We start from the raw sequence: 11750 nt of genomic DNA on the forward strand, positions 1-11750 counted from the left end.
GCTTTCCTCCAGTTTGTCCACATTGTTCCCAAAGTGCAATGCCCAGAGCTGGATGCAATATTCTAGATGGGGCCTTATCAATGCAGAACGGAAGAATTACTTTGTGTCTTGCTTACAAAACTACTGCAAATACATCCCAGAATGAGTTTTTTACTACAGTTTTATACTGATGACTCATATTTAGTTTGTGATCTACTATAAGCGTCAGATCCTTCTGTCATTTCAGTTCCTATAAATTATTCCTAAGTGGAGTACTTTGCATTTGTCCTTATTGAATTTCATCATAATTATTTTATACCATTTCTACAGTTTTTCAAGATCATTTTGAATTCTAATTCTGTCCTCCAAAGTGCTTCCAACCCCTCCCAGCATGTTATCATGGACAAAGTTTATAAGTGTACTCTGTATGCCATTATTAAAACAATTTATGAAGTTATTAAATAGAATCAGACCCAGGACCGATTCCTACGGAACCTCACTTCATATGCGCTTACAGCTTGGCTATGAACCATTGATAACTACTCTCTTAGTACAGTTTTCCCACTAGTTATGCACTAAACTTATAGTAGGTTTGGCTAGGCTATATTTCCCCCGTTTGCTTATGACAATGTCAGGTGAAACAGTATCAAAGGTCTTACTAAGTCAAGACATATCACATCTGCTGCTTCCCACCTATCTACAAGGCTTGTTACCCTGTGTAAAAAAGGATATTAGGTTGGTAAAACATGATTTGTTCTTGACAAATTCATGTTAACTATTACTTGTGATTTGGCCATGGAAAAAGCTAATGCGGTCTTGGGATGCATCAGGCGAGGTATTTCCAGTAGAGATAAGGAGGTGTTAGTACTGTTATACAAGGCACTGGTGAGACCTCATCTGGAGTACTGTATGCAGTTCTGGTCTCCCGTGTTTAAGAAGGATGAGTTCAAACTGGAACAGGTACAGAGAAGGGCTACTAGGATGATCCAAGGAATGGAAAACCTGTCTTATGAAAGGAGACTCAAAGAGCTTGGCTTGTTTAGCCTTACCAAAAGAAGGCTGAGGGGAGATATGATTGCCTTCTATAAATGCATTAGAGGGATAAATACCAGGGATGGAGAGGAATTATTTAAGCTCAGTACCAATGTGGACACAAGAACAAATGGATATAAACTGGCCATCAGGAAGTTTAGACTTGAAATAAGATGACGGTTTCTAACCATCAGAGGAGTTCTGGAACAGTTGTCCAAAGGGAGTAGTGGAAGCAAAAGACATATCTGGCTTCAAGACTAAGCTCGATAAGTTTATGAAAAGGATGGTATAATGGAATAGCCTAATTTTGGCAATTAATTGATCTTTTGACTATTAGCAGTATATATGCCCAATGGCTTGTGATGGGATTTTAGATGGGGTGGGATTTGAATTACTACAGAGAATTCTTTCCTGGGTGTCTGGCTGATGAGTCTTGCCCACATGCTTAGGGTTTAGCTGATCACCATAGTTGGGATCGGGAAGGAATTTTCCTCCGGGGCAGATTGGCAGAGGCCCTGGAGGTTTTTCACCTTTCTCTGTAGCATGGGGCACATGTCACTTGCTGGAGGATTCTCTGCACCTTGAAGTCTTTAAACAACGAGTTGAGGCCTTCAATAGCTCAGACATAGGTTAGGGGATTGTTACAAGAGTGAGTGGGTGAGATTCTGTGGCCTGCGTTGTGCAGGAGGTCAGACTAGATGATCATAATGATCCCTTCTGATCTTAAAGTCTATGATTCTATTATACTTTATCACCTTATATCTTCTAGGTACTTACAAACTGACTGACTGATTATTTGCTCCATTATCTTTCCAGGTGCCAAAGTTAAGCTAACTGATCTAAAATTTCTATGGTTGTCTGTATTCTCCTTTTTATAGATAGATACTATGTCTCTTCAGCCAGGTGTTTTATTAGACCCTGTTGACTTGAAGACATCTAACTTGCCTAAGTAATTTTAGCTTTTTTTCCCCCCTATTTTAGCCTCAGATCCTACCCAGTTTACTTAGATGTTCTCTGTGTTTGTCCGGTCACTGCTAACCTTTTTGGTGAAAATGGAAACAACAAGGGAATTTAACACTTTAGCCATTGCTGCATTTTCTGTTGTCTTTTCCTCCTCATCGAGTAATGGGCCTACTCTGTCCTTGGTCTTCCCCTTGCTTCTAATGTATTTGTAAAATGTTTTCTTGTTATCCTTTGTCTGTAGCTAGTTTAATCTCATTTTGTGCCTTGGGCTTTCTAATTTTGCCCCAGCATGTTTGTGGTGTTTGTTTATAATCATCCTTTGTAATTTGACCTAGTTTTCATTTTTTGAGTTTTAGGTCACCGAAGATCTTTCGGTTAAGCTAAGGTGATCTTTTACCATGCTTCCTATCTTTCCTATGCATTGGGATAGTTTCCTCAATTTCCATTAATAACATCTCTCTAAAAAACTACCAACTCTCTGGAACTTTTTTGTTTTAGACTTGGCGCCCCTGGAATCCTACCTATACATTCTCAGAGTTTGCTAAGGTCTGCCTTCTTGAAATCCATTATTTTTGTTGTGCTGTTTTCATGTGCAATAGCACAAGAAAGATCCAAATAGAAAGCGCGCGCACACACAAAAAAGTAAACAGAGAAACAATTTTGCATTTATAGTTTCTTTTTAAGTTACCGTCTTTTTCTAATAAAGTATAATCACTAAATCCCTACTTTTTGCATTTTTATACTATATCAGATACAATATAGTATCGCAGTCTGCGTTTCATGTTATGGTGAACATATAAATCCCATTACATGTTCCTAAATATAAGCAGTGCACACACAAAAAACATCCTTTTAGAACTGTTGTGGATTTGGTTGGTGTTGTTTTTTTTTTAAATTGACTGTAATCCTGGCAAAAAGTGCTGGGCTAACAGCTCTGGAGACTGAAGTTCTATATTTATCTACAGAATGGGTGTGCAGGATGCACTGCCCCATTTTGCCTAACCGATATATCTTAACCCTAACTGGAGGGATCATCTCTAGGAGTGAGAGAAGAATTTATTCTCTTATTTCAATCTGTCATAGAATCTTCCATGAATGGTATCAATTAGTGCCATCTGTTGGTGATTTTGTAACTTGAACACCATTAAATATAAATTGGACTAGGTCAACCAAACCACTTCACATACTGTAGGTCATTTAATTGAGAAATACTGTTCTTAAACACATAAAAGTACAAATGGACTCCTATTATAATTAACTATTGTAAAATAATGGCACACTAGAGTTCTCAGTTTAAAAGAGAAATATATTTCTTTACACATAGAAATAACTGACTTCCAATAAATCAATCAAATAAAATACATTTAACAATGTAAATTGCTTTATAACCTACATGTAAATCTGACTAGATTGTTGCAACTTGATTGGCTAATATAAAGAGCATTAATTCTATGGCAGGGTCCAATGAAATCCAAATTCATAGCATACTACATGCATAGTAGCACCCAACACAGAATATGGAGGACAAATGACAAAATAAAACCCTAATGGCAATATTTTTGAATTATTTTTCCATACAAAAGATTTAGCTTATAAGAGCAACTATTTTGGGACATAGCACTTTGGGGTATTTAATGATTGCCTGGGGTTAATATCTGGGGTGCATAACTCTTACTGGTTTGCCATTAATTCTCAGGAAATTCCCTCTGCCTTTGTTGCTTAAACTCAGGGCTTGTCTACATTAAGCACTCAAGAAAGGTAAGGTGAATCAAGTAAAGATATAAAGTCAATGTGCATAAATTAAATTGTGTTAACTTCTCTTACCTCTTCCTCTTCCCTATTCCCATCCCTTTGCTTTTCTTCAGGAGTAAAGTGGCCTAAAATACCTGTAACTTAATCCTCCTCCTCTCCTTTAAATTACGCATATTGGCTTCCTAACTTTAGTTGAGTTACCTTAATGTTCCTGTATAGACATGTCCTCCTCAGATTCCTTCTGAAGTGAAGCTGTTGAGGGAAAGGAGGAAGGAGGGAGAAGATGCTTATATTTTGGTGCTTTACTTCATTCATAACAAAAACATATGTCTGTTCTAAATTACTGTCTGCTTTAATATAATCTGAGTTTTACTTATAAACTGATATTTTGTTTGGAAATTTGTCAGTCATTTTTGTGTTTAAAAGAGAATTTTCTTCTGTTTTTGAATGAAAGACCTTCATGTAGTTAGAGCTTATTTGTATACTCTCTCTATATACTGTATATATACTGTATATTCAGGTCAGTTTGCCTTCAAACATTTACATGGGACATATGATGAATATCATTCCCTTTTAGCCAGCCTTATAGTTAGAATTTTTTGAAACTCATAAGCAGATATGCTCATGTTTTGTAAACTTCTTGCAGTTCTCACTGGGGATGTCTCATTGAATATTTCATCTTTCAGGTTTATCTCCGTTCTCACTGCTAATTACTAAAGCCTTACGAGTCTGCTTTCTTCTCGTGGTGCTGGGGTCAATTTTAAATTTGACCTGCTACCTATGTATCTCCCCTAAGTAGTAATTTGATACAAAATGTGAGCTTCTGGAGACTATTATAAAGCACTTGCAGTATCATGTCTAGTATTCGATATCATAATTAATAACATTCTGCACATCTGCATCTATTTATACAACATGAGTTACTTAAGTCTCAAATACTATTGAGACTTGGAGAGGTAGAATTGTTCTGGTTTACTCATAGATACACTGAGATTCTGAAAGGTTGACTTGCTATGACTTCTAGGGCAAGTCAGTGTCAAGGGCAGGAATAGGCCCAGGAGTCCTGAGTCATTTCTCTGCTCTTACCACTAATTGATACTTCCTCTCTAGATATGTCAAAATAATTTATTATTTCTTTGTTCTAGCTTCTGACTTTAAGAGGCTCTGTGCTGGAAGATGCTATCCCTTCAACTGCAAAGCATTGCACAGCCAGAGGACTTCCCTTAAAAGAAGTGCTTGAACATGTGGTTCCTGAGCTGAATATCCATTGCCTCAGATTGGCTTTCAACACTCCTAAAGTCACAGAGCAGCTTATGAAACTGGATGAACAAGGGGTAAGTCCCAATTTAAAGAATAAGAGAGACTCTTTGGTGTTGTAAAATTGAATTGGGTGAGCTGCATTGAACTGCAAAATTATCTGTTCATCTTACATAGCAGCATTTCAGTTGAGTATTTTAGTTCAAATAGGGGATTTGCACAATTCTGGAAGTTGAAATGACTGTCTTTTTCATCAAGTCTTCCAGTATTTTTGGAATTGTTAAAATTAAACTCACCACATTAAATTGTTAAATGTTTCTGATCTTGCCTGCTAACTTTTTTAGACACTATTCACATAAAATCTTAATTCAAATTAATTTTCTTGCTTGTTGGGGATTTGTTTCATCACAATAGATCATAATTAAGACTTTGCATAGCTCAGTGAAATGAAAATTGTGCATGTACATTCACTTTTTCTCTCTCACACAATTCTCTGCCCAAAGTGGAAGGGACATTATCAAAGAAGATTAAACCTTAAAAATTAACTTTAGTGGCAGTTGTTCCATTTAATCACTCTTATTTTAAGGATTCCAGCCCCTCCCCCCCCCTTTTTTTTTAAAAAACTGCTCCTTTGGTGCTATTGTACTGAAAAGAGAAAAATCTCCCAAGTTACTGAATTCTTCACTGCTGTGTGCATGCGCTAGTTTGTACTCACTGCAATGCATGTTACTTCTGCAAGGATTTTTTTTCTTAGACAAGAAGTAGAATGAAAATTTCAAAAGGACATTTTCAAAACTGACTCTCTATGCTTTCTCCAGTGTTGATTAATAGAAGTCTTAAAATGTTGGTGGAGTTCATATATTGGCTCACTACTATTTTCTTGAAAAACTTGCCTATTTGATGAGGTAATTTACATCAGATGATGGTTTGTTGAGCATCGGTTGGTCTGTTTTAGACTGGCCATCAGAAAATCTTTTCTAAGGGTGGCTTTCATCACTGAATTTCACTAACCAGAAGATATGTTTCCATATCTGATGTGCATTTATCCTACAAGTTTGACTATGCAGAAGAAACACTCTTAAAGAACTACAGTCACTGACAAACCACCTGTTTCATTTTTTAAAATATTGTTGCCTCTGCATATTGAGCCTGGGAGCCCATCTGTCCCTCTTCCTTGGAGTTCTGCCCTCTTAAGGATTCTGGGTTTAACAGAAAGAGCTGAGGCAACTGTGGACTGCATGGCTTCCTCCCTTTGGCGCTGAAGTTTGGCCTTGCAAGGAACTACTAGTCTAGTCCTCATGGGAATTGGCTTTCCAGTAGGTTCCTGAAGCTCAGCAGTGCCAGGGAGTTCATCACACAAGTGTGAACATATAGAGGTGAAACCATTCAAAGAGCCACAATTACTGTTAAATAACTTTTCTTTAGTGGTTTTGGCTGGCTTTTTCGAAGGTACATAGCACAGTCAGGCCCCTCACTTCCATTGATTGCCAACAGGAGCTGAGGACTTTGCCTTTGAAAATCTTCCTCTTTGTAGACTGCCAACCTAAAGACTAGCTTTTTGATTCATTTAGAACTTTAATAGTCCAGATGTGGTTGGTGTGCGTGATATCCTTTGTCCTACATGGACAACTTCATGGGCAGCTTTAAAAAACAAACAAAAAAACCTCAGTTTTTGGCAGTGCAACTAACACTTAAAAAGGAATGTGGTGTAATAAAACTGTTAAGAATATAGAATATTATTTTATGTAAGGTATTAGTAAAATAAACCAAATTGTAATTTATTTATCTCACGCATAGAAAAAAATTGTAAAATGCATTGCAAAATAACTGTTTTAAGTAGAGAAGAGACAGGCTCAAAATCTTAACATCAAGGATTGTTTTCACTGAAGTGAAAAAAGTGGCACACATCCTTCTTCCACAAGGTGGTTTAAATGAATCTCATAGAATTGGTCATTTTATGTTGTGCACTGCAGACTGAATTTAAGACTTTTTTTTTCCTTGTAAAAATCCTTTTTGAAATCAAGAACACTAGTAATCAAGGATGTAGAAGAGGTTAGGAATTGGAGTAGGTCTTCTGATGTTAGCAGAGACAGTGAAATATGTTGGCTTCTTGTGCCCCTGAAAAGCTTACTGCTATATTTGTAAGACTTGATTCAGATGTGTCCCTGCCAGCAGGTATATGGGATCTTAGGGAGCAATTACCACATAGGTGGGGTGCCAATTAATTTCTTTATTAAAGGAAAAAGGAAGTGGTGGAAATTTAACAATAAAATATGATGGGGTGGGTTGTATAGGGTGTTTACAATAGACAATGATGGGGTGGTTCTTATTGAACAGTGTAGGGAGTTCTAACAGTGGGGTACAGTAAGTGGGGTTCAGCACAATGGGATACAGTACAGTTAATAAGCAACTCAATTTTATATAGGAACAACTCTAGATACAGTGTGGAATGCAAAATGTACCAAAAAGAATGCAAAATTAAAATGCTAGCTTCTATATAAAATGGTTAACAATCTTAGATAGAATGTATTAAGTGGTTGGTGGCCTTATATACAATGTAACATAATGGTATTAATGTAAATACAAAGTATATCGCAATATGGGTGATAAGTGAAATTATGCAATGTAGAAAATTACTGACTTGATTTGTGAGGCTGTGATAGCAAGAGTGTACCTAAAAACTGGGTCAAGGAACGGGGGGGAGGGGAGTGAATGATTAGTGGCAACTGATGAGAGGAGAGTGTGCTGCAAGCAGCGAGAGGCTCTGGAGCCTGCAAGGTAAGGACAATGGGCTAGAGTGAGGTTTTAAGCACACAGAGGGGGAGAATATGAGCGGGGGAAAAACAACAAAGTTATACAAGGGGAGAAACAGCAAGGGGTTTGGGAAGTTCGGAGGGTGATGCAGACGCAGGGGGGGCAGCAAGGAGTTGTAACAGGGAGAGAGTGCAGAGGCACACAGAGGGAGTTGTAACAGGAGAACACAACAAGCCACAGAGTGGGGGGATTGGAGCGGGGGAAAAACAGACAAAGTTATACAGAGGGAGATCGGGACAGTGGGAAGACGAATTCAAGTAGCAAAACCTTTATCTATCTTAACCACGACTAGGCAAAACAACACAATATCACAATTCTAAGCAAAACTATAATAAGCAACTATACAGAGCTTACAAAGCGGCAAACTATAACAAGGCAGGTGAAACTTACAAGCTCTATAATCTTAACAAACTATGACTTATTAAACTAAGAAAACAAACCTATGGTGCACCTTATGCTATGGGGAAGTTTTACAGAGGGCAGAGTGGTATGTGCCCAGGGATGGTGGCTGCAGCAGTGGACACAGCTGCAAGCAGAGAGCCCCGAGGCAAAGCCCACAGGAGCAGAGCTTAGCAGCGGCACAAACTTATTTTTAGCGGCAAAGTGCCGCGGAGTTTAGGAGAGGTTTTAAGACACAGACCAAGGTTTAGATTGAGTCTGTGTGCTGGAGAGACAGAGCAGCAGCTAAAATAATAAAATAAAAGTACAGAGAGTTTCACAGAGGGATTCTTACCAGCCCCAAAGGAAGCAGCAGAGGCAAAAGCACCAAGAACATCAGAAGACTAGGTACGGTCTCAATAATCAGGAGATCTCTCAGGCAGCAATTCGTTCTTCATGAGGGGGGGTTCAAAAAACAGGGGTACGCTCAAAAATAAAACAAGAGCGGAGAAAGGACCCCCAGAACCCTGGCTGATCAGACCAGGCAGCAATGCAGGAACCTTTCTGATGTTAGGTTAAAAAATGTCTGTTTTTAAAGGCAAACTCAGGCAGTTTCCCGCCAGTACTTTTGATTGGCTCCTCTTGATACAAGGGAGAGAGGAGGCAGGGAAACTATAGGTGAGCACAGAGTCATGTCTGGGCAGAGTCCTGTGCAGAAGGTGACTCAAAGCACATGAGACCTATGACTCATGCCCAAGATCTTATAACACAATAGGTCTTGCAGCTCTGGACATTGCCTACCCTACACCAAACCCAGGTTTAACAAGGTGATAACAGGACTAACTAACCCTTTGCACAGGGCAGTGGTCCCACTTAGCACAAGTGGCCATCCCTTTGAGAAGGGCAATGGCTCTTGGGTAAACAACTTAAGGGGCCCTCCCTTTGAGAAGGGCAGTGGCCCTGGTAAACAACTTAACAGCCAGGGAGGGGCGGCCACAGGAGGAGAACAAGAACAAAATGGAGTATGGGGACAGCTGTAAGAAACAAAATGGAATAGGGGGATAGCTGTAACAGACAATATGTATTTGGGAGTTTGTAGTTGAGAAGATTAAAAATATTGCCCTTTCATGCCATGGGGAATATAGACAAAATAATTCCACTTCTAATCACAAAATTATCCACATATGGTAGAGATTATTTGTCTGCTTCCCTGGGAACACCTTCCGAATACTGTAGTTAACATGGAGTTCTGAGTATTTCAATATGAATACTTTTACACAGATAAAGCCAAGTGGTATTTCTGTTGAATATAAAACTACTTATGTTGGGAAATAATCATAGAAATGTAGGTCTGAAAAGGGACCTCACGAGGTTATCTAATCCATCCCTGCACACGGAGACAGGACCAAGTATTCCTTAAACCATCTTTGACAGGTGTTGTTCTTAAAAACCTACAATGATAGGTATGCCACAATCTCCCTTGGCAAATTATTCCAGTGCTTAACTATTCATATAGCTAGAAAGTCTTTCCTGATATCTAACCTAAGCTCAAGGAAACACGCTTCTCATTTTGACATTCACACCAGTAATAGGCAATGCTCATCATCCTTGAGGCAAAGATGATAGAAAACAACGGGGCTATCTGCAAGGAAGTTATACAGATCATTAGGTATTTTTTGAGTCTGTGAACTAGGAGACTGACTAAGTGACTGAAGAAAATCAGGCAGAATAAATGCTGTATAACCTGATAGATATATGCATCTTGAATCTTTATTTCTGTTTGTAGTTAAGCTATCAGCTGAAGGTGGGGATCATGTATTGCAAAAGTGGGCAGAGCACTGAAGAGGAAATGTACAACAATGAGTCAGCAGGGCCAGCCTTTGAAGAGTTTCTTCAACTCTTGGGAGAACGAGTTCGACTTAAGGGGTTTGAAAAGTACCGTGCTCAGCTGGACACCAAGAGTAAGGCGGCCCTCTTATTATTTTTTAAACTAAAATGTATATCTTATGAGAGGATTGTCAGTTGTTGAACAGATTTCTTCAAAAATCACATTCTTGGCTATAAAGAAACAGCTGTTCAGTATCAAAGGATGAGTAAAAACAAAGCAAACATGTAAATTGTACCCTGTCAACATGGCCTTTTATCGCTTTGATAACAAACATTTCACTTTTTCATTGAACCAAAACTCCGGTGCAAATATGTTCCAGAAATTCAAGGTGAAAAATGAGGAGCGTGTGGAATCAATATTAATATAATAATGTAATGAACTACATTACATTAATTGCATCAAGCATGCCTTATTAACTTGTGTTAATTTTTAATGATAATCGTAATGATCTCTCACTGCCAGAAAAAGAATATGCTGAAATGGTTTTGCAGACCCAAGTTCATGATCTTAACCTTAGTAAATTGATCTGTTAATTTTATGCTGTGTCCAACCTATGTATCTACCTCCCCTGAGTATTTTTGTCATGTGCCTTACTACTGAATTTATTCTCTTATCCTTAGTGACTTCTGCTGAGTTTCTATGTAAATTCAACTATTTATGACAACTGTGCCACCAGTTTTTACCATAAAATATATTGAAATGGTGATCTTGACTTATGTGGCAATATTCGTGCAAGAAATATTATGCCTTGTATGATGGGGGCATAATCAGGACCGGCGCTAGGGGTTTGAGCACCCTAGACGCACGGCAATTTCGCCGCCCCACGCGTTGGTCCGCGGCTCCGGTGGAGCTGCCGCAGTCCTGCCTGCGGACGGTCGGCTGCTCCTGCAGCTCCAGTGGAGCTGCTGCAGTCGTGCCTGGGGGAGGTCCACCGGAGCTGCGCGAGCAGCCAACCGTCCGCAGGCACAACTGTGGCAGCTCCACCGGAGCCACCTGCCGCCCCCTCTGGCAAAATGCCGCCCACCAATAATCCTGGCACCCTAGGCGATTGCCGAACCCGCCTAAATGCAAGCGCCGGCCCTGGGCATAATACAGTTAGTGAGATCTGTTTTTATCAGACAGTTCATACAGTGTCTGTCTGTTTGTGTTTCTTCAATTTTAAAATCTTTTTAAAAACTCTCACACGTCTTTGAACATTGGGATTAACCCATTTGTATTGAAGTCTGTCGTTATCTTGCTCCTTGCAGTACAGGAAATTAAGGATTTGAGCCATGAAAATAGAAAAAAAATTTATAAACTTCAGCTCAGCAAAAAATGTCCTGTTGCCATGGTTCTGCTATCACCAATATTACTACAGGCAGTGAGATCAAGAGATCATTAAAAATATGAAATTACTCTAAAAGTCTATTTGCTGTAACCAGTAAAGAATGTCAAAATTGAATGTATAAAACTTCCTTAGCATTTTCAATATTCACCTCTCTCAAATCAGTGTCATATAACCTAGTTTTCCTACTGTTATCTGAGAGGGAGATCATATGGGAGAACCCTTAAAAAGCTAGGGAGGGAAGGAGTCAGCATCTGGATTCTCTAAGTGGGTGTGTTGTAAACAGATAGCTAAGGGTTAATGTCTCTTTCACCTGGAAAGGGTTAACAAACAACACCTGACCAGAGGACCAATCAGGAAACA

General features: G+C 39.0%; 1 protein-coding gene across 7 annotated transcripts in view; it reads left to right on the forward strand.

The window, feature by feature from the left end:
- SIPA1L1 (signal induced proliferation associated 1 like 1) overlaps positions 1–11750 on the forward strand; it is a 391350-nt gene that overhangs the window by 279123 nt on the left and 100477 nt on the right. For all 7 annotated transcript variants that reach the window (XM_075065409.1, XM_075065414.1, XM_075065411.1 and 4 more), the window contains 2 exons: positions 4872–5060; positions 9962–10136. In XM_075065409.1, coding sequence (XP_074921510.1) covers positions 4872–5060; positions 9962–10136 — 364 coding nt within the window. The remainder of the gene's footprint in view (positions 1–4871; positions 5061–9961; positions 10137–11750) is intronic.

Source organism: Chelonoidis abingdonii, chromosome 4, assembly GCF_003597395.2.
Source record: "Chelonoidis abingdonii isolate Lonesome George chromosome 4, CheloAbing_2.0, whole genome shotgun sequence".
Classification (NCBI taxonomy): Eukaryota; Metazoa; Chordata; order Testudines; family Testudinidae; genus Chelonoidis; species Chelonoidis abingdonii.